Raw genomic sequence first — 23,652 nt, forward strand, 5'->3', positions numbered from 1 at the left:
TCACACTCGTTTGAACGCCCATATCGCACTCGTTTGAAAGTCAAAAAGTTCTTATTTGAATACTTAAAACGCTCTTGTTTTAATACTAATACTAATACAATCCTATTAGAACGTTAAAACGACCGTATCTGAACGCTTCATTAGCCCAAGGCGGTTATTCAAAATTGAAATTGAATGGGATAAAGATTCATTTTTGAATGGTAATGTATAAGTTGTTCAAAAATGAATGATTGAGTTAAGTTTTGATCGACATGACGGTAGTTTGATCAAAAATAAATGCTCATGAATGGTTTTGAACGCCTAAAACACCCCATGCTCAAAATTGAATGTCTCTGGTTAAATGTAAACGCGTCAATAGAGGCTTGTTCAAAATTGAATGTCTCTGGTTAAATGTGAACGCGTCAATAGAGGCTTGTTCAAAATTGAACGGTCACTATCAGTTTTGAATGCCAAAAGCACGCTTATTTTTTACAGTGTGGATATGCTTTTCTGGACACTATTCTATTTGTAGAATTAATGTCAGTCCAAAGGTCAGACTCTGTTAAGGCGAGACGCTACCGTGTTAACTTTTCAACATGTCAACGTATTTTCGAGAACGAGACTGATGAGGGATGCTGAGAACCCGAAGAAACAGACGCGAAAAATGACCATGAAAGCGGAGACGTTGATGACGATGAACGAATCAGGGGTTTCCGTTTTCTGACAGGGATGCAATTCGTTCTTTAAAGACGGGTTCAGATCATCGAAGACATCGCCCTCAGTCAATTGGCGCAACCTGGAAAATATGCTGTAATCAACTTTACTATAAACCTTTAACTTTAAGAGGGGACACGAACCTTCTGTTGACGGTCATGATTAGCGTTTGCGAAATGTTTTTCTTGAAATGCAACACCGAGTAGGTTATCATTAAAGAATGGCTTAGTTTCAATTTGCAACTTCCTGTCTTGGCATATCGGTTCTTGATTATATTCCAGTGAAGATCATCAGAGGAGATGATGAATTTTTCTCGATTTTCCATTCCTGAATGAATATCATCGTTTTCGGTCAAAGTGCCGTATGGCTGGTAACACGAATCTGGGTTCGCATCCGCTCGCTTTATTACTTCCGCATATGCCGTGTTAATCAAGGCATTTTTCTACATCAAAAATTAAAAGAAATTTTAAAACATTTCCCCCGCGAGTGACTCCTATATACCGAATGAAGAAGTGACGTTCAATTCTTATATTGATCTGACCTGAATGAAACTGAATTCTGCCGTGTTTTTCGTCAGTAAAGGCTTCGCATTGGGAAAGTGAAATACATCGTCGATGGTGTCAAAAGGAAGTACTTCCGATGTGCTCGAATACTGTGACGTCATTTTCGAGGATACGAAAACCAAAAGGAAGAAAGACGCCAGACTCCACAAGACAGAAAGAAAACGAGAGACTCCGTTGCAATTAAAACTTTGAGGACCTGAAAATGAAATCTAATTCAGTTATGGGAAATGAGTTTAGCGTTGCTCTGGAAGTTCTTACTCGTTCCCAGAATGCATTGCAACAAAAACATGAAGGGCAGTTCGGATTTCACTTGGCCATATTTAGAGTTTAGTTTTCCTGTCATGTAAATCAGCAGAATGACACCAACGGACCACACAATTATCTAGAGACAATTCGTATCAACACTTTTAGAATATTGAACATTTCGTTCTTGATGGATACAAATTGAAAAGCTAAATTAAACAAATTTTTGCACAGAATATTCAGTTTAATCTAGACCTTCAATAGAAAACGTAATTCCCGGAAAGAGAAACTGGACATCTTTGATCATTTTTGTATCTGGAAATAAGGAAAAACTAGGTAGTTACCCATTTACTGACAACCGAAAAAATATCGTTTTCGTTTGATTGATTTGTTCCGAATAATATTTGGGATCTCGAAATTAAAAATGGATGCGAAGATTTGAAGGAATTGAAACGATCTGTGGTTAGAGACATGGGTAATAGTGAAAAATCTCCCTCCTGTGTATTGAAAAGGTTTTATCAATTATTAATGAAAGACAATGACCAAGAACTAACTCGTATTTAAAAGAATATGGCAAGACTTGGATTCTAAACAAATTTTCCCGTGTTAAGTGAAAAGTAACCACCTTATAAGGCTCATAGCTACTTATTTGCAGATCAACTATGCCCTAATTATTTTCACGACAATTTAGCATTAGATTACAAAGTTTCCTCTTTCCAACTTAAGCATGAAAGTAAGCGTGGATTGTAGAAGAAGCTGAAGCCATATTGACATATTCTTAGTATTGAGAAGGTGTTCTTGGTTCAGAATTTATTTTTAATTATACATTTCTCTCGAGCATTCCTAGCATTCCATTCCACGAATTATTAACTTTCGCTCCCCAAAACTCATCAGCATTCGGGATGAGAGTAACGCTGAAAAATATTTCCATTATTCCCTTTATTAAGAGTAGCTTAAAAACAGTTCTTTAACATTACTTGATAGTGTCGAGTATTTTTAGAACATACAGGAATCTAATCATGTAGCCAATTTTCTCTCCTTGTGAATTCGAAAAAACATATGGCGAAAACTGGTAAAAAATTTTAATTACTCAGCTGAAGTGTATGAAAGTCGAGAGCTGTATGTAATCTATTGAATTATCTTAGTTCAACGAAGTCCTTGAGATTAGACTAGTAACATTATCTTTGAAAAGTAGTAAATCATGAAATGCTTAAACTTACTTCAACGAAGGGTGCTTTGTAGTATTGTGCTGTTTCGTCATGCGTCATTATTTCTTTTCAATTTCTTAAACGTAGTCGTCGGAGAAGCAATTGCTAAAGAATGAAATGTTTTAGATTGTAATCAGGTGTATCGGTCCCTTACGCCGTTCTTCAACATAGCAACCGTGCAGCAACTTTTATTGCGTGTATAATTTAACTTGTGGGGATCGATTCTCACGCAACGACAGCGACCACGAAAGTTATTTGAAAAAATTCCGATAAAACGTTTTACGTGTTCTAACTTGTTGTCCAAGCTTTCACTTTCTTATGTTTCATTAAATTTATAGAGTGAGTAAATATCGAACCACGTTGAAACAATGAAAGTAAAAAAGGTTGTTACGTAAGTTTTGAAGGAATCAGAGCGGAGATAATGGTTCTTCCTTTCTTCGTGGAGAAACTTAATGTCGGGATCGATGAAAGGGCGGTCGACTGTTGTGGAACTAGACTCACGTTCGTTGCTAAGTAACCCGTTTCTAGAGTCGTTAGTTTTTACACTTTTAATTAGAATTTTATTTGCAAATTAGGAAAGACATGTTGCCCATATGTTAACCTTCGGTTATAAAGAAAAACATAAAAGTAGACCACTAACACTACGCTTAGTTACTTGATATTGTCGAGTGTTTGTTGAACATGCAGGAATTAAATCATGTAGCCAGTTTTCTCTCCTTGTCCATTCGAAACACAAATGGCGATAACTGCATGGTGAAAAATATAAAATGCTCAGCTGAAGTGTACGAAAGACAACGGCCGAACATAATCTAGTGAATTATCTTATTTCCAAGAAGTCCTTGCGATTGGACTAGTAAGATTATCTTTGAACAGTAGAAAATCAAAATCATGATTTGATTTAAACTAGTTGCAAAAGAATGAAGTGCAATTGAATGCATTCAGGTGTTTTGATCCCTTTTCAAGTTGCATCGTACTTCGACATAGCCACCGCTCATTCTTATTGCGTGTCGGACTGAGCTTGTGGGGATCGCGCCTCGCTCAATGCGTGCACCCACTCGAATAATTTGAAGGATGTCCTAAGAAAATCCTATGCGTGTTTGAACTTGTTTTTCGTGGTTTCGTTTTGCTAGGTGTATTTTAATTTGTGGCATGAGTGAATATTGAATCCCGTTGAAACCATGAAAGTAATATTAAAGTTTTCCAAAGTAGCGAAGGCATCAGAGCAGGGATAATAGTCCTACCTTCCTTGAGAGGAAAATCTTATTTCGGGATCGATGACGTGTCGACATTTTGCGGGAACTCGAATCGTTAGTTGCTATGCAAGCAGTTTGTAGTGTCGATAGTTTTGAGCGTCTAACACAGTACTTTCCATTTAATTGTGTAAGACTTACTTCAATAAAAGGGGCAGTATAGTTGGTTTTGAAGTCAATACTATTCGTAAATGAATTCTCTGTTTTTCAATGTACTTGCTGCAGTTATGAAAGAAATTGCAAACGTTTTAAGTATTTTATCATAGTCTTGAGTGTTTGAGTTCGTTCTCAAGTTAGCTTTCACTAGTAGATGTTACACTGCAGTATTATTTTGGTTGTGAATTTAAATTAGCTTGCGGTGATCGATTAGTCCTTACCGAGTGCGCCCAGGCAAACAATTGAAAAGGGCAGTCTTACGAAACTCTTTGCGTGCTTCAACTTCTTTTCCGAGCCTTTGTGGAGTTTTTTTTAATTTGTGGCATGAGTGAATATTATAATACCCTTTCTAACTTCATTAATGTTGTTTACTTCAGTTCTAATGGGAATAAAATGGCTGTAGAATAATAGGGTTGTCGATAATAAAGTTGCTCTTGTGTGGAGGCCACTTATGATTACCGTAGAAATGATAATCTTGTGTTAGCTAGAAGTCTATAAAATATCTTTCAAGAAACGTTTTGCAATATTAAAGTTATGCATAAACTTTTCATCATATTTGGTCATAAAATATTCTTAATATTAGGGAAGAAATTCTTTATTCAAAATAATCTATATCTATATAAATCAAAGTCCTGACTGACTGACTGACTGACAGACTGACTGACTGATAATCAACGCAAAGCCCAAACCGCTTGCCCTAGAAGGCTGAAAATTTGCAGGAACGTTACTCATAAGTAGTAGGCGCGTATTAATAAAGATTTTTCCAATCCGCCGCCATCTTAAAAAATGGCGCCCAGAAATGTAAAAAATATTCTCTATGCAATTAAGTACGCGCGTTTCAACCGATTTCACAAATATTTAGTACACTGGTTTGCTTTAACCTTAAGACGGGCTGAATGGTCTTTAGGGTTCGATTTTTCGCCATCTTTTAAAATGGCGCCCAGAAATGTAAGAAAATATTCTCTATGCAATAAAGTCCGCGCGTTTCAACCCGTTTCACAAATATTTAGTACAATGGTTTCCTTTAACCTATAGACGGGCTGAATGGTATTTTGGGTTCGATTTGTTGCCATCTTTTTAAATGGCGGCCAAAAACTTAAAAACCCTTCTTTATGGAATAATGTCCGCGTGAAAAGTAATAAAAAATATCCCGACGGACTGACGGGCAACGCCGAGTGCCATCGCTCCTAGGGTGCTACAAAAATATTAGTCATCAGTAAAATCTACACATTCTTTATATCATTTTAGATGGAAGTTCTTATTAGACGCGAGCGACGCCGCGGGTAACGGCTAGTTTTAGTGATATAAATAGTCCGATACAATACACCGGAGAGACTACAAACGCCAGCGATAGTACACGCCAGTCAAACTGACGTGTCATGTTTACCCCTTTTTCATGTTCTTTTGAACATTTCCCCTTTTTCACTCTCCGAACTTGTAATCACTGTAGTTATAAGGACCTTATTTGACATTCTTGTTCTCGTATGAACTTGTGTGGTGGACCATGAAGCGACCGAATTTCTTCTATTAACTTGTGCTGTAAATAATAACATTCAGTGTACCAGAGAATGGACAAGAAGCGATTTTTTAGGTGATGGATATGCTTTTGAAGATACTATTCTTTAAGTAGGAATATCGCCGGTCTAAAGCTGTAGTCGTGATAGTTGACGATGCTAATGTCACCAAAATTCACTTAAATTTCATTCTATTGCACTAGGGTCAACATAAGATTTAGTTAGTGATAGTATCCTTTGTATACACTATATCTTTTTTGCTATGTTTTAAGTACTTTTCAAAGGATTAATGTCGAAGTAAAGGTCAAACTCCGGTAAGCTAAGGCGCTACCGTGTTACATTTCCTCATGTGAACGTATAATTCGAGAACGAGAGTGACGAAGGATGCAGAGAATCCGAATAGACAGATGCGAAAAATGACCATGAAAGCGGAGACGTTGATGACGACGAATGCATCAGGGGTTTCCGTTCTCTGACAGGGATGCAATTCATTCTTCAAAGATGGGTTCAGATCCTTCAAGCAATCGCCCTCGGTCAACTGGCGCAGTCTGGCAATTATGGCGAAATAATCTCAATCATAAACCTAAAACTTTATGATGAGACACTAACCTTCTGTTGACGGTCATGATCAGAGTTTGTGAAATGTTTTTCTTGAAATACAACACCCAATAGCTTATCGCTAAAGGTTTGTTTAGTTTCATTTTACAACTTCCTGCCTTGGCATATCTTCTCTTTATTACATTCCAGAGAACCATATCTGAAATAGTAATAAATCTTTCTCGATTTTCTACTCCCGAATGAATGTCATTAGAGGGCTGCAAACTGAAAAAAGTCATTCCCAAAGCCTGCCAATGGTAAAATTTTCACAAACGCCACAGCCACCCTAACGCCATTGCTATATTTTCAACTCCTCCCTAACGCCACACTAAAGTTAATTTCATTTTTGATTCTCTGCCAAAGCCAATTTTGAAGTTTCACACGAATTCCAATCCCTGCCAAAGCCGATTGACAGATTTAAAAATCTTTCCAATCCCTACCAAAGCCAATTGATAAATTCAATAATATCTCCAATCCCTGCCGAAGCCAATGTGAAATTTAACAATTTTTCCATTCCCTGCCAAAGCCAATGAGAAATCTGACAAGTTTTCTAATAATCCCTGCCAAAGCCAATGAGATATGCGACAAGTTTTCTAATCCTTGACCAAACTAATGAGATATCCGACAAATTTTCCCATCTCTGCCAAAGCCAATGAGAGCTCCAACAAACTTTCTAACTCCAAACTCAAAAGCATTTAACCTAACCAATTTTCATTTATATTTACCCCAACGTTTCCCAGCCGGCCGTGTGGTATATTATGAACTGATATATTTTGAAGATTTTCCAACGTTATCCCACTGCATTTTTTCAATTATTTCTATTATAAACTCGAACATTGTTTATAATTGTAGTTTTCCTTTTTACGTTTAATCTAAGGCGACGGAAAAATTTATGACTCTCTAACTTAAAAAGAACAAATAGTTTTAGTTTCGTTTTCTCTTGCACAGCAATGATTTTGTTTTTTTTGCAGAGGGACGGCTGTACCAGCCGCGACCGTCATGTGCCGTCCGTGTGGGGTTGAACTTCATGCATCCCGCTTGCGCCAAAACAACCGCGTGGGAAATTCAAAGAGGAAAAATTGACTAATATCACTAATGCCACCCAACTCCAGTTGAATAAAATAAGGCTGGCTCTTAATGCCACCAACTCCATTTGGATACTATAAATGCCAACGCCAGCCAAAGCCACCTGAATCCAACAATAATCCAGTCCCGACCGACTCCCGTATAAGTTTTCGAAATATTTCCACTCCCTTCCGACTCCGTTCCATTTCAGAGATAATATTCCCAAAGCCACCCAAAGCCAAATTATTTATTTTACCCAACTCCAACTCCGACCAAAAATGAGGGAGTCCCTTGGCTTTCTATGGAGTTGGAGTTTTCCCAAAGCCTTTGCAGTCCTCTAAATGTCATCATTTTCCGTTAAAGTGCCAATTGACTGGTAACACGAATTTGGGTTCGCATCTGCTCGCTTTATTACTTCCGCATATGCCGTGTTATGCAGTGCATTTTTCTACATCGAAAGTGAAAGAAATTTAAAAACATATTTCTTACACCTAAGAAGAGAACCACGAAGAATTTCGAGGCCTATTTACCGAATTAGATAGTAACGTGTTATTCTTATATTAACCTGACCTGAATGAGACTGAAAGTTGCGGTGTTTTTGGTTAATGCAGGCTTCGCATTGGGAAAGTGAAATACATCGTCGATGGTGTCGAAGGGAAGTGCTTCCGATTTGCTCGAAAACTGTGACGTCATTTCCGAAGATACGAACACCAATAGAACGAAGGACGCCAGGCTCCACGAGACCGAAAGAAAACGAGAAACTCCGTTGCAATTCAAACTTTGGGGACCTGAGATTGAAATTGAATTTAGTTTTGAAATGTACATAGCGTTACTTTGTTACTTCCTACTCGTTCCCAGAAGGCATTGCAACAAAAACATGAAGGGCAGTTCCGATTTCACTTTTCCATATTTAGAGTTTAGTTTCCCCGTCATGTAAATCAGCACAGAAACACCAAAGAACAAAGCGACTATCTAGATACAATTCATATCAACACTTTAAGGCTATACATAGGTCAACTGCCTCAAGATGGAAAATATTAAAAACCAAAATTAAACATAGTTTTGCGGTCATTATTCTGTTCAATCTAGGCCTTCAATAGGAAAGTGAAACTTGATGTCTTTGACTACAAAATTATATGGAAATTAGTATAGACATGTTACCCATTTATTGACAACAGAGAAAATATCGTTTTCATTTGATTGATTTGTTCCGAATAATATCTGGGTTCTCCAAATCAAAAGTGGGTGAGAAGATGGAAAGGCATTGAAAAGGTCTGTGGTTCATACCAATGGAGATATTGCGAAATCTCCCTCCTGTGTATTCGAAACGTTAACTCAATGACTGTTGAAAGAAGTTGACCAAGAACTAACTCGTATTACTGTAAGAATATGGAAAGACTCGAGTTCTAATCCAATTAATCTTCAAATAAGACTAACAGCTAATTATTTTCACGAAAACGTAATATTAAAATGGCAAAACGTGCAATACCACTCTTACATCAAAACCTTGAAATTTCATTACAAAGAAGCTAAATCCATGTTAACATATTCTTAGTATCGAGAATGAATTCTTGGTTCCGAATTTATTTTTAATTTTACATTTCTTTGGAGCATTCCTAGCATTCCATTCCACGAATTATTAACTTTCGCTCCCCAAAACTCATCCGCATTCGGAATAAGAGTAACGCTGAAAAACGGATATTACGAAAAAAAAAGACCAATGTCGTTACGCTTAATTACTTGATATGGTCGAGTATTTGTAGAACATGCAAAAATTTAATCATGTAGCCAATTTTCTCTCCTTGTTCATTCGAAAAAACAAATGGCGATAACTATTAAAAAATATAAATTACTAAGCTTACGTGTATGAAAGACAAAAGCTGAACTCAATCTTGTGACTTATCTTAGTTCAAACGAGTCCTGGCGATCTTTGAACAGTAGTAAATCATGAAATGCTTTAAACTTACTTCCATGAAGGGTGCTTTGTAGTATTGTGCTGTTTCGTCATGCGTCATTATTTCTTTTCCTTAAAAGTAGTTGTAGGAGAAGCAATTGCTAAAGAATGAAATGTAATGGGAAGCATTCAGGGATTTTGGTCCCTTCTCAAGTTGGGCAGCTTCACTTTGGAATGATTCTTATAATTTGTGGCGTGAGTATTGAAACCATGAAATGCCTAAAGTTGTTAGTTGAGCTGGGATCCTACCCTTCTTTGGCCGAAAATTTTATTTCGGGATCGATTACTCTTCCACTGTTGCCGGAACTTGGGTCGTTCGTTGCTAAGCAGCCAATTTTTAGTGTTTTTGACGCGTTTATAAAGTATATTTTATTTAGATGCTTAAAAGTTTAATTAGATGGATCGATCCTAGCAATGCGCGTGGACCCAAGCGAGGAATTAATAGGTGCTGTTCGAAGAAACTCTTTGCGTGTTTCAGCTCATTTTCTGAGTCTACGAGGGTTACTTTTTTTTATGGCACGAATTAATATTATACCCTTTCGAAAACTTAACGTTTTTACGTCAGTGCTTATGGAAATAGAGCAGTCTTTATGGTTTTTCATTCTCAGGTTGTCGATTACAAAGTTCCTGTTGTATGGCGACATCTTATGGTTGCAAGATTGAGCGGTATCCTTTTGAAAAATTATGCATTATCCTTTAATCATAGTTTGTGATAAAAAAATCGCTTAATATTTGGGAGGAAAGTCCAATCCAAAACACCGGAGAGACTATACAGTCACTCCAGTATCATCCCAAATTGACTAACGTGTCTTGTTTAGCCCATTTGACTTTACTTTACCCCTTTTTTCACTCTCTTAACTTCTAATCTCTTGAGTTGAAGGACATATATGAAATTCTGGTTTTTTGTATGAATTTGTGTGGTGGACTATGAAGTGACCGAATTGTATCTATTAACTTGTGCAAACTTTGTTAAAAATATTCAGTATACCTGAGAATGGTCTTAAAGTGATTTTGTATTTGATCGTATGCTTCTGTAGGCACTACATCTTTTTACTATGTTTAAAGTACTTTTTAAAGGAGTAATGCCGGTCTAATGGTCAGACTCCGATATGCTAAGGCGCTACCGTGTTACATTTCCTCATGTGAACGTATATTTCGAGAACGAGAGTCACGAAGGATGCTGAGAATCCGAAGAGACAGACGCGGAAAATGACCATGAAAGCGGAGACGTTGATGACGACGAACGAATCGGGGGTTTCCGCTCTCTGACAGGGATGCATTTCGTTTTTCAAAGACGGGTTCAGATCCTCGAAGACATCGCCCTCGGTCAATTGGCGCAACCTGACAAATATGCTGAAATTAACTTTACTATATAACCTTTAACTTTAAGAGGAGACACGAACCTTTTGTTGACGGTCTTGATTAGCGTTTGCGAACTATTTTTCTTGAAATACAACACCAAGTGGGTTATCGCTAAATGCTGGCTTAGTTTCAATTTGCAGCTTCCAGTCTTTGCGTACCGGGCCTTGATTATATTCCAGTGAATCATATTCCCAGAAATCTAAATTTTTCTCGATTTTCAATTCAAACTTATGATGGATACGATTCTAGTTAGTCGCGTTTATTCAGAAGGTGAAAGTCAATTAGAATTAAGTTCATTGAGAATCGTGGTTTATCGTCGAACGATGTATTCGTAAGGAGAACCGGATTCGAGTACTCTGTAACCGGAACTGGCGCGGGGAACCGAGATGACTCTGTATCCGCTGGTGGGCGCTACGGCGATGGGGCGTTCGATGATGATGGGTTGAGGGGCGGGCCTCAAGTAGACAGGACGAGGGGCGGGGCGAGCGACGATGACGCGTCTGACTGGTTGAACGGGTTGAACGACGGCGACTGGAGCGGGGGCCGGACTGTTGACTTGTTGCACATTGACGTCAGCGGGGGCGCTGCTCTCGACACCGGGTTCGTTCGAGACGACGGTGGCGCGGTATCCCAATTCATCGGCGACGTAATCAACTTGACGGGAACGTCCGTCTGGGTCGCTGATGCTGTAGCTACCAGTGACACGACCGGCTCCGTCACCTTGGGATCGATGCGAAGAAACTCCACCATCTTCACCGACGTTTCGGTATTCGAAGGCGTATGGCTGCGGAGGTTCCTGAAACATAAACAGTCACTCGCGATTCTCTTGTCAGCTGCAAAGAGGTGTACTTACAGCTGGTGCCGACAAAAGTTGGGCGTTGATGGCCGCTACACACACCAAGGCGAAGACGGCTAGAATCTGTTTAATTCAAATTGTTTTTGTTACTTTTGTGAACTTGTTATTATCATGCCATTTTCCATTGGTATTTTACACTGAGTAGTTTTAGGGGAGAATCTGAACTGGTCGAAGTAATTTGAGGTTTATTCCTCATTAACTCAAATTTCGAAAGGATTTTACGGGATGCACAATGGATTTTAAATAAATTAATCATTTTTCCTTATGTTGGGGCACGCCTACGAAAAACATCTTCGAGAGCAGAGACCCAAGGTCAAAAGGATCACAAATAACTGAGCTACCTCGTTACATTTTATCACAAATTATTTGAAGATGTGGGAGTTAGAGACCACGCTTACATTGCCCAAATACCAAGGTCAATTAGTAGCGTAACCAAATAACAGTAACATTGGTAACATAAAAACTGAAAATTCTACCAACAACTTGCCCTACTTCGGAGAGGCTTTCAGAGTTACGAATTTTTGATGCATTTTAATTATAATCGAATCGAGAAAGAACACGATTAATCGATTAAATCGCAAATCCATCTACAGAAAATCTTCCTATCAAATACTCTGGCTAATGTTCGATTTAGATTGAAATTAATCGCCTTTTTTGTTAACCGATTAAATTGAAAACATTTATTATTTTACTAACATTAAAAAAAATTTGAAGTTTCCTTTTCACGCTAACCAAGGCTAAAGTGAATATGAGATTTACCGTTCGAATTAAATAATTTGAATAACGTTTGATTTTTATTGCAAAAAAATCAAATACTTTTAATCGATTAAACCCTTTATGAATGGACGATTAATCGACTAAATTTGAATCATATCTCGCTCTTCCATTCTAATCCAGTCTTAAATTAACTATTTCCACTAAATAAAATTAACAATTAACCCTCGTAAAGCCAAGTACAAGCTAAAACAAGTCAGTACTTATCTTTTATCTCGTAACTGAGAAGTTACTTACTTGAGAAGTCATGTTGGATTGGCAAGTACTTGTTTCTTCGACTTTGTTAGAAAGCGAAAGTTGAAGTGATGATCTCGAAGAGAGGCGAATCCCTTTTATACGAAATCCTCCTCATTAATTTCGAGAGCATTTTTTGTGAACCTGAGACACTGGTTACGAAGATTCCGCACTCCGATAAAATCCACCGCGTATAGAGACAGAGAAAGACAAAAAAAATACAAGAATTGAGAAAGAAAGTAACACCAACGCCTTCAGCCAATAAGATAGATAGATACAAGCGTAAAGAACGTATCCGTGACAAGTATGACGCGCACTCAAATGAAATACCGTCAGTTACAATACAAAAGTTATCGAAGTTGCTAGTATAAATATATACTTGGAATCTTTAACTTTCTGGGAGTTTCTGCTTGAACTAAAGGGGAGGAGATGTAGCAAGCGTCACCCTTGACGTCACGCCTAATGTATTTGAACTTAGAAGGCAAACGACATTGATGTAGCTATCAGCCTATGCCGAATGTAAACAAGTTATCTTCGCGTTCTGTGAACGAGTCAACCTAAGGTGAATAGCCAATGAAACGCCAGGAAAGAGACGCGAGCGGTTTAACAACGTTTTACGCCCTTCCCCTTGTCTTCAATCAGATATTAGTATCTTGAAGATTCCAAGTATAAGACATGTTTTCCTAATACAACATCATGAGTGAATCATAAATAAAAACTAACTTTTGATAAACATCAAGTGGTACTATATTATGGTGGTTTCAGTTTCCCTTGACACGTTTTCAATTAAAAACCCAACAAATCAAAAACTTGTTAGAGAACAAACCTTCATTTCTTATGAGATTTTGAATTACGGTAAACGATGTAAAGTACCGTATACTTATTGCTATAACGTTACTTGTGATTGAAGCAGCTCGTAACACGGTTTTTCCGGAACTGTCACCGCTTTGGGCTGGTGAAGATATAACGTTCAAATCAAGTCAGGAAACCACTTCGCCCAAAGGGTTTGGGCAATGAAAAAAAAAATTAAACGCGACAATGTGTGTCATGTAGTCAGTGGGGTGTCCTCGAGGGGTAATATACCACCACGAAACGCTTGAATCAAATACTGTTCATTATAATTATAACCGCTGACTTCAGGAATTGTTAACACCCAAGTTTTTAATATAGCCCGTTCAATCTAAATGAGAAGTTTGAAGTTAATGTTTTTTGTCGTACTAAATTAACATCGTTATTTAGAGGTATTGTTCAAAATGTCCACTCTGAATTGTGATGTTACACTTTGAACAACTTGTACATTACCAGTTTGGCACACTTCTACTTTTTAAAGTACACTTGTACCATATCCAAGTTTATTATCGTTCTTAGATTGGAAGCTATTGATTCTTGAAATGGTCTAAACAAGATGGGCAGGCTGATTACTCTTCCTCCCCACGTGTTCCAATTTCCTTGTTCTAGGGAATAATGTTTGGTATGTTATCGATTGGGCGTGTTATCAAAACAGCACTGTCCAAAACGGCTTTTTCATAAACGCGTTTTCCATTATAGCCATTTCTCGTTTTAGCGCATTTTGATTACAGCGTTTATATCTTGAGCGTACGAAAGTACGCCTTTTCCAAAATATTGTTGTTTATCTTTATTAACTTCCCAAAATAATATGCCTTATCCAGAAAAATATATTTTATATTTACTTCCGATATAACATTACTCCTTTTTGCATAATATTGTTCTTTGTCCTATATACTTAATATAATAGATATTTCCCTCCCTATCAATCACAGTTTGGGCGGAAACAGCAACCGCTGTTTTGGGAAATATCGCTGTATTGAGAAACGCGGAAACAGCAATCGCGGTTTTGCTTCCACGCGGTTTTGGAAACCGCTCTTTTAGGAACCGCTTTATTCCAAAACGCTCTTTTGAAAACCGCTCAACTACCCGTGAACCTAATGTTTCTGGACCCGTACCTCCGAAACTAATTGTTTTACACCCCATGTTCTTTAGTACTTTTCACTCAGTCTGACCCAAAGAACACACCTTATAAGTTCTGACATACTTATCAGAAGCAACATGTATATTGTACGTTGTGACTAGTACAAGGTTATCTTGTGAAATAACCACATCAGGCAGATATATCATGGCTATTTAGTATTGTAGGGTCTACATAGACAGGTAACGGCTAGTTTGGTAGTATATTAAGTTTGAAACCTTAAGTTTCAGGAGCGTATTACCTCTCGGAGTATTGGGTTTTAATTTAAAGAAAAAAACTGTTTGCATTCACCGGCGGCGAGATGATTCTGGTCTATATCTTTCTTTGACTCTTATAAATTAGAGGCCCCTGTTCTTCCGACACGAAAACCCGCTCTCCACCCCCAATTTCTCCCCGTCCGCCTGCAAAACCGTCAAATGAAATATTACCGCTTTCGATAACACAAATGTACAATGTGAACGGAGACACTAGTGGGAAACATCTTCAAGGAAATCTTGCGCAATACATAACCCTTTTTAAGAAACACTTAAATGATATAATAATTACAATAAGCCTTTTCGATGTAACTAAAGGCCCTTTCAGACGATGCAGCTTTTTGACTCACTCATTTAGATGAGTCAACTTGAGTTGAGTAAACTAGTTGGGTAGTGTAAACAGATGTTGGACAAGTTGAATCACTAAATTATAAATTGATTACTTAACTTTTTGACAAAGTTAGTTGAGTCAAAAGTTGTATCGAATGAAAATGCATTCAGAGGGAAAGACACGGCGATAAAACTCTGCCTTCCATCTCGCTTTTAGGCGCCTGCGCTGTAGGCTTTTTGTGTCGTGAGAGTGGCAATCAGGAGGCTAGAGGTTTTCTCTTGCAGTAACTAGTCTCCCAGTAACAGTGAGCCGTGAATTATTTGTTGCTCAATAATGGGTCTAAAACTATTGTGTTTGGGCCAAACCATTAGCCCATCGGACTATTCATTTTGACGGCATCGCGATACGTTTAAGTAGCCCTTGAATGAAAAGGTTGAGGTTGAAGTTAAATATTATAGCGATTTCCACTGACTGCTCCAAAGAGTGCTCTCAGTGTCAGGATGACGTAACTGCCCTCAGCGAGTTTTGGAGAGAATAGTTTCGTCAGTGGAACACGATCGAGAGGTCAGAGTGCGCTCTGAATAATCAAAATTGGCGCCGGAGACGAAATTGCAATAAAGTGTGTATATCTTGACGCAAATGGGCCGAAACCAATTAATAGAATTAACATTTCAATTAATTTTCAAAAAATCTATTTTGAATAATGATCGACAACGTCTCTGATATAATTATTGGCTTTAGGAAGAGGCGTAATATCTTTAAAGTAATGATAAAACCTCGTATTCTTCATCTTCAGAACTTTAAGAAGATGATTCCAGAAATAAATAAGCATAAGCGAGAGCCTGTCTTCTATTAGCGATTTCCACTGACTGCACTAGAGCACTCTAAGTGCACTCTGGGCGCGTTATCGTCCGCCACTGGGAACACGAGTGCAACACTCGCCCAGAATCGCGTTTTCCACTGACCCCAAAAACTGCCCGAGAATTGCTCTTTCGTGCTCTGAAAAATTCGACGGAGCGACGGTGCTCGAGTATGACGTAATAAAATTAAAATGGCGGACCATGTGGTATCTCATAGAAGACAGGCTCTCGCTTATGCTTATTTATTTCTGGAATCATCTTCTTAAAGTTCTGAAGATTAAGAATACGAGGTTTTATCATTACTTTAAAGATATTACGCCTCTTCCTAAAGCCAATAATTATATCAGAGACGTTGTCGATCATTATTCAAAATAGATTTTTTGAAAATTAATTGAAATGTTAATTCTATTAATTGGTTTCGGCCCATTTGCGTCAAGATATACACACTATATTGCAATTTCGTCTCCGGCGCCAATTTTGATTATTCAGAGCGCGCTCTGACCTCTCGATCGTGTTCCACTGACGAAACTATTCTCTCCAAAACTCGCTGAGGGCAGTTACGTCATCCTGACACTGAGAGCACTCTTTGGAGCAGTCAGTGGAAATCGCTATAAGAGATACCCCATGGTCCGCCATTTTAATTTTATTACGTCATACTCGAGCACCGTCGCTCCGTCGAATTTTTCAGAGCACGAAAGAGCAATTCTCGGGCAGTTTTTGGGGTCAGTGGAAAACGCGATTCTGGGCGAGTGTTGCACTCGTGTTCCCAGTGGCGGACGAAAACGCGCCGAGAGTGCACTTAGAGTGCTCTAGTGCAGTCAGTGGAAATCGCTATTAATGTTTGAGCAACTTTTGTAATCAGCTTTTTGAAAATATTTCCCTCCGGCCAAGATTATTTATCTGAATGGAAATTAATTTTAAAGAACTGTATTTTTTTTTTAATTTAATGAAATATTTCAATATGGAGCGATCGACTTCGTTTACTCTCCTTTTTCATAATAGCAATTTAAAGCGATAGTCTTTACCAAGTCAGAAGTTGTTAAGAACGATAATGTTCATTTATTCATTTACTAGCTAAGATACCCGGCGTTATCTGAGCGTTTTAATTGGCTGAAAGTGTTTCCTGGCTGTCAATGTACCATACTAACTCTTTCGCCCTCTCAATATTAAATATAAATGCTCATGATCTTTTTGTTCTTAAGTAAGTAACATTCTTACAACATTTAATTTTAATTGGGGGATTATCCTTTGGTTAAAATGTCACGGGGTCTAAAATAGGACCAACTTCATTAACATCGTCTTAAGGGGTAAGAGGGGTTCACCTCCGGTCGAACCTTGAGAAGAACTTAACAAATCACTTAAAGGAGTAGTGTGTTTCAAATATCAACAATGCAGTTTTGGTTCAACTTGAAAAGTAACGAATTGTGACGAAATGTCATAGAACAATTTCGACTCAAATCGTTCAATGAACACCAACCCCCCTTTAGTAACTGATAGACCTTGCATAAACACTCTGCATAAAGCAAAACCATACACTGAAATTGTTTAGAATACAGTTTTCTGAAATCCGAGGAAAAAAAAATCACATGTAAATTATGATGTGTCATATACTTTGGTAAGCTCTGTTTTAAATGAATTGTGCCGATTGAACACTGACTAGTAGTACAAGCCGAGTAGTTTATTTGTCGGCGTCGTTAAAGTATCGGCGTTAAATGTATGTATAGTTTCCTGGTGTTAGATTCGGAATTGCGCGGAGTGACCTCCGGCCTACGTGACCGCCTTTTCTTCGTTATATCGCTCGTTAAAAAAACAAGAACGGAAGATCCAGATCTCTCAAGGAGGGTAACATTTTTTTTATCTCGTAGAGATTAGAAAAAAAAATTTTTTTTAAAAAAAAAAAACCCGTAAGAAAAAAGTAATTTGTAAAGTGATATAAAAAGTGGAAAAGTGAATCTGTCATTTGTTACGAGGAGATTCCCCCAACCATGAAAAACCTAACACCGTTACGCCCACCCTAGAAGTAAATTAGAGAATGCAGAATTACTGTTGACTTGGCGAGGGAAGAATGCCGTAGAAATAATTTAGAGAATGCAGAGGTTTATTACTGTTAACTTGGCGAGGGAAGTATGCCGTAGAAATACTTTAGAGAATGCAGAGGTTTATTACTGTTAACTTGGAGAGGGAAGTACGCCGTAGAAATAATTTAGAGAATGCAGAGGTTTATTACTGTTAACTTGGAGAGGGAAGAATGCCGTAGAAATAATTTAGAGAATGCAGAAGATTATTACTGTTAACTTGGCGAGGGAAGTATGCCGTAGAAATAATTTAGAGAATGCAGAAGATTATTACTGTTAACTTGGCGAGGGAAGTATGCCGTAGAAATAATTTAGAGAATGCAGAGGTTTATTACTGTTAACTTGGAGAGGGAAGTATGCCGTAGAAATAATTAAGAGAATGCAGAAGATTATTACTGTTAACTTGGCGAGGGAAGTATGCCGTAGAAATAATTTAGAGAATGCAGAGGTTTATTACTGTTAACTTGGCGAGGGAAGTATGCCGTGGAAATAATTTAGAGAATGCAGAAGATTATTACTGTTAACTTGGCGAGGGAAGTATGCCGTAAAAATATTTAAGAGAATGCAGAAGATTATTACTGTTAACTTGGCGAGGGAAGTATGCCGTAGAAATAATTTAGAGAATGCAGAGGTTTATTACTGTTAACTTGGCGAGGGAAGTATGCCGTAGAAATAATTTAGAGAATGCAGAAGATTATTACTGTTAACTTGGCGATAGAAGTATGCCGTAGAAATAATTTAGAGAATGCAGAGGTTTATTACTGTTAATTTGGCGAGGGAAGTATGCCGTAGAAATAATTTAGAGAATGCAGAGGTTTATTACTGTTAACTTGGCGAGGGAAGTATGCCGTAGAAATAATTTAGAGAATGCAGAAGATTATTACTGTTAACTTGGCGAGGGAAGTATGCCGTAGAAATAATTTAGAGAATGCAGAGGTTTATTACTGTTAACTTGGCGAGGGAAGTATGCCATAGAAATAATTTAGAGAATGCAGAGGTTTATTACTGTTAACTTGGCGAGGGAAGTATGCCGTAGAAATAATTTAGAGAATGCAGAAGATTATTACTGTTAACTTGGCGAGGGAAGTATGCCGTAGAAATAATTTAGAGAATGCAGAAGATTATTACTGTTAACTTGGCGAGGGAAGTATGCCGTAGAAATAATTTAGAGAATGCAGAGGTTTATTACTGTTAACTTGGCGAGGGAAGTATGTCATAGAAATAATTTAGAGAATGCAGAGGTTTATTACTGTTAACTTGGCGAGGGAAGTATGCCGTAGAAATAATTTAGAGAATGCAGAGGTTTATTACTGTTAACTTGGAGAGGGAAGAATGCCGTAGAAATAATTTAGAGAATGCAGAAGATTATTACTGTTAACTTGGCGAGGGAAGTATGCCGTAGAAATAATTTAGAGAATGCAGAAGATTATTACTGTTAACTTGGCGAGGGAAGTATGCCGTAGAAATAATTTAGAGAATGCAGAAGATTATTACTGTTAGCTTGGCGAGGGAAGTATGCCGTAGAAATAATTTAGAGAATGCAGAAGATTATTACTGTTAACTTGGCGAGGGAAGTATGCCATAGAAATAATTTAGAGAATGCAGAGGTTTATTACTGTTAACTTGGCGAGGGAAGTATGCCGTAGAAATAATTTAGAGAATGCAGAAGATTATTACTGTTAACTTGGCGAGGGAAGTATGCCGTAGAAATAATTTAGAGAATGCAGAAGATTATTACTGTTAACTTGGCGAGGGAAGTATGCCGTAGAAATAATTTAGAGAATGCAGAGGTTTATTACTGTTAACTTGGCGAGGGAAGTATGTCATAGAAATAATTTAGAGAATGCAGAGGTTTATTACTGTTAACTTGGCGAGGGAAGTATGCCGTAGAAATAATTTAGAGAATGCAGAGGTTTATTACTGTTAACTTGGCGAGGGAAGTATGCCGTAGAAATACTTTAGAGAATGCAGAGGTTTATTACTGTTAACTTGGAGAGGGAAGTACGCCGTAGAAATAATTTAGAGAATGCAGAGGTTTATTACTGTTAACTTGGAGAGGGAAGAATGCCGTAGAAATAATTTAGAGAATGCAGAAGATTATTACTGTTAACTTGGCGAGGGAAGTATGCCGTAGAAATAATTTAGAGAATGCAGAAGATTATTACTGTTAACTTGGCGAGGGAAGTATGCCGTAGAAATAATTTAGAGAATGCAGAGGTTTATTACTGTTAACTTGGAGAGGGAAGTATGCCGTAGAAATAATTAAGAGAATGCAGAAGATTATTACTGTTAACTTGGCGAGGGAAGTATGCCGTAGAAATAATTTAGAGAATGCAGAGGTTTATTACTGTTAACTTGGCGAGGGAAGTATGCCGTAGAAATAATTTAGAGAATGCAGAAGATTATTACTGTTAACTTGGCGAGGGAAGTATGCCGTAAAAATATTTAAGAGAATGCAGAAGATTATTACTGTTAACTTGGCGAGGGAAGTATGCCGTAGAAATAATTTAGAGAATGCAGAGGTTTATTACTGTTAACTTGGCGAGGGAAGTATGCCGTAGAAATAATTTAGAGAATGCAGAAGATTATTACTGTTAACTTGGCGATAGAAGTATGCCGTAGAAATAATTTAGAGAATGCAGAGGTTTATTACTGTTAATTTGGCGAGGGAAGTATGCCATAGAAATAATTTAGAGAATGCAGAGGTTTATTACTGTTAACTTGGCGAGGGAAGTATGCCGTAGAAATAATTAAGAGAATGCAGAAGATTATTACTGTTAACTTGGAGAGGGAAGTATGCCGTAGAAATAATTTAGAGAATGCAGAAGATTATTACTGTTAACTTGGCGAGGGAAGTATGCCGTAGAAATAATTTAGAGAATGCAGAAGATTATTACTGTTAACTTGGCGAGGGAAGTATGCCGTAGAAATAATTTAGAGAATGCAGAGGTTTATTACTGTTAACTTGGCGAGGGAAGTATGCCGTAGAAATAATTTAGAGAATGCAGAAGATTATTACTGTTAACTTGGCGAGGGAAGTATGCCGTAGAAATAATTTAGAGAATGCAGAAGATTATTACTGTTAACTTGGCGAGGGAAGTATGCCGTAGAAATAATTTAGAGAATGCAGAGGTTTATTACTGTTAACTTGGCGAGGGAAGTATGTCATAGAAATAATTTAGAGAATGCAGAGGTTTATTACTGTTAACTTGGCGAGGGAAGTATGCCGTAGAAATAATTTAGAGAATGCAGAGGTTTATTACTGTTAACTTGGCGAGGGAAGTATGCCGTAGAAATACTTTAGAGAATGCAGAGGTTTATTACTGTTAACTTGGAGAGGGAAGTACGCCGTAGAAATAATTTAGAGAATGCAGAGGTTTATTACTGTTAACTTGGAGAGGGAAGAATGCCGTAGAAATAATTTAGAGAATGCAGAAGATTATTACTGTTAACTTGGCGAGGGAAGTATGCCGTAGAAATAATTTAGAGAATGCAGAAGATTATTACTGTTAACTTGGCGAGGGAAGTATGCCGTAGAAATAATTTAGAGAATGCAGAGGTTTATTACTGTTAACTTGGAGAGGGAAGTATGCCGTAGAAATAATTAAGAGAATGCAGAAGATTATTACTGTTAACTTGGCGAGGGAAGTATGCCGTAGAAATAATTTAGAGAATGCAGAGGTTTATTACTGTTAACTTGGCGAGGGAAGTATGCCGTAGAAATAATTTAGAGAATGCAGAAGATTATTACTGTTAACTTGGCGAGGGAAGTATGCCGTAAAAATATTTAAGAGAATGCAGAAGATTATTACTGTTAACTTGGCGAGGGAAGTATGCCGTAGAAATAATTTAGAGAATGCAGAGGTTTATTACTGTTAACTTGGCGAGGGAAGTATGCCGTAGAAATAATTTAGAGAATGCAGAAGATTATTACTGTTAACTTGGCGATAGAAGTATGCCGTAGAAATAATTTAGAGAATGCAGAGGTTTATTACTGTTAATTTGGCGAGGGAAGTATGCCATAGAAATAATTTAGAGAATGCAGAGGTTTATTACTGTTAACTTGGCGAGGGAAGTATGCCGTAGAAATAATTAAGAGAATGCAGAAGATTATTACTGTTAACTTGGAGAGGGAAGTATGCCGTAGAAATAATTTAGAGAATGCAGAAGATTATTACTGTTAACTTGGCGAGGGAAGTATGCCGTAGAAATAATTTAGAGAATGCAGAAGATTATTACTGTTAACTTGGCGAGGGAAGTATGCCGTAGAAATAATTTAGAGAATGCAGAGGTTTATTACTGTTAACTTGGCGAGGGAAGTATGCCATAGAAATAATTTAGAGAATGCAGAGGTTTATTACTGTTAACTTGGCGAGGGAAGTATGCCGTAGAAATAATTTAGAGAATGCAGAAGATTATTACTGTTAACTTGGCGAGGGAAGTATGCCGTAGAAATAATTTAGAGAATGCAGAAGATTATTACTGTTAACTTGGCGAGGGAAGTATGCCGTAGAAATAATTTAGAGAATGCAGAGGTTTATTACTGTTAACTTGGCGAGGGAAGTATGTCATAGAAATAATTTAGAGAATGCAGAGGTTTATTACTGTTAACTTGGCGAGGGAAGTATGCCGTAGAAATAATTTAGAGAATGCAGAGGTTTATTACTGTTAACTTGGAGAGGGAAGAATGCCGTAGAAATAATTTAGAGAATGCAGAAGATTATTACTGTTAACTTGGCGAGGGAAGTATGCCGTAGAAATAATTTAGAGAATGCAGAAGATTATTACTGTTAACTTGGCGAGGGAAGTATGCCGTAGAAATAATTTAGAGAATGCAGAAGATTATTACTGTTAGCTTGGCGAGGGAAGTATGCCGTAGAAATAATTTAGAGAATGCAGAAGATTATTACTGTTAACTTGGCGAGGGAAGTATGCCATAGAAATAATTTAGAGAATGCAGAGGTTTATTACTGTTAACTTGGCGAGGGAAGTATGCCGTAGAAATAATTTAGAGAATGCAGAAGATTATTACTGTTAACTTGGCGAGGGAAGAATGCCGTAGAAATACTTTAGAGAATGCAGAGGTTTATTACTGTTAACTTGGAGAGGGAAGTATGCCGTAGAAATAATTTAGAGAATGCAGAAGATTATTACTGTTAACTTGGCGAGGGAAGTATGCCGTAGAAATAATTTAGAGAATGCAGAGGTTTATTACTGTTAACTTGGCGAGGGAAGTATGTCATAGAAATAATTTAGAGAATGCAGAGGTTTATTACTGTTAACTTGGCGAGGGAAGTATGCCGTAGAAATAATTTAGAGAATGCAGAGGTTTATTACTGTTAACTTGGCGAGGGAAGTATGCCGTAGAAATACTTTAGAGAATGCAGAGGTTTATTACTGTTAACTTGGAGAGGGAAGTACGCCGTAGAAATAATTTAGAGAATGCAGAGGTTTATTACTGTTAACTTGGAGAGGGAAGAATGCCGTAGAAATAATTTAGAGAATGCAGAAGATTATTACTGTTAACTTGGCGAGGGAAGTATGCCGTAGAAATAATTTAGAGAATGCAGAAGATTATTACTGTTAACTTGGCGAGGGAAGTATGCCGTAGAAATAATTTAGAGAATGCAGAGGTTTATTACTGTTAACTTGGAGAGGGAAGTATGCCGTAGAAAT

At 37.6% G+C, this 23,652-nt stretch overlaps 2 protein-coding genes across 2 annotated transcripts; both read right to left on the reverse strand.

Annotated features, from left to right (window-relative positions):
• Positions 1-712: 712 nt before the first annotated feature.
• Positions 713-1,372, reverse strand: LOC149663490 (uncharacterized). The gene is made up of 2 exons (XM_089842095.1): positions 1,235-1,372; positions 713-1,135 (listed from the first exon to the last, which is right to left on the reverse strand). The coding sequence occupies exons 1-2, from the start codon at positions 1,355-1,357 to the stop codon at positions 803-805; spliced, it is 456 nt and encodes a 151-aa protein (XP_089698221.1). The 5' UTR covers positions 1,358-1,372; the 3' UTR covers positions 713-802.
• Positions 1,373-10,915: 9,543 nt separating this feature from the next.
• LOC149663491 (uncharacterized) lies at positions 10,916-12,914 on the reverse strand. Its single transcript, XM_089841864.1, has 3 exons — positions 12,473-12,914; positions 11,459-11,524; positions 10,916-11,401 (listed from the first exon to the last, which is right to left on the reverse strand). The coding sequence occupies exons 1-3, from the start codon at positions 12,482-12,484 to the stop codon at positions 10,916-10,918; spliced, it is 564 nt and encodes a 187-aa protein (XP_089697990.1). The 5' UTR covers positions 12,485-12,914.
• Between the last annotated feature and the right edge of the window lie 10,738 nt (positions 12,915-23,652).

The sequence above is a fragment of the Phalangium opilio genome, unplaced genomic scaffold (assembly GCF_054372755.1).
Source record: "Phalangium opilio isolate 3A_F unplaced genomic scaffold, DU_Popi_V2 ptg000061l_1, whole genome shotgun sequence".
In the NCBI taxonomy this organism is placed as follows: domain Eukaryota; kingdom Metazoa; phylum Arthropoda; class Arachnida; order Opiliones; family Phalangiidae; genus Phalangium; species Phalangium opilio.

Coding starts and splice junctions, on each gene's coding strand:
- LOC149663491 (XM_089841864.1), bottom strand. Junction 11,402..11,458: donor AACTTTTGTCGGCACCAGCT/GTAAGTACACCT, acceptor TTTATGTTTCAG/GAACCTCCGCAGCCATACGC.
- LOC149663490 (XM_089842095.1), bottom strand. CDS start 1,357: ATGACGTCACAGTATTCGAGCACATCGGAAGTACTTCCTTTTGACACC. Junction 1,136..1,234: donor CAGAATTCAGTTTCATTCAG/GTCAGATCAATA, acceptor TTTTTGATGTAG/AAAAATGCCTTGATTAACAC.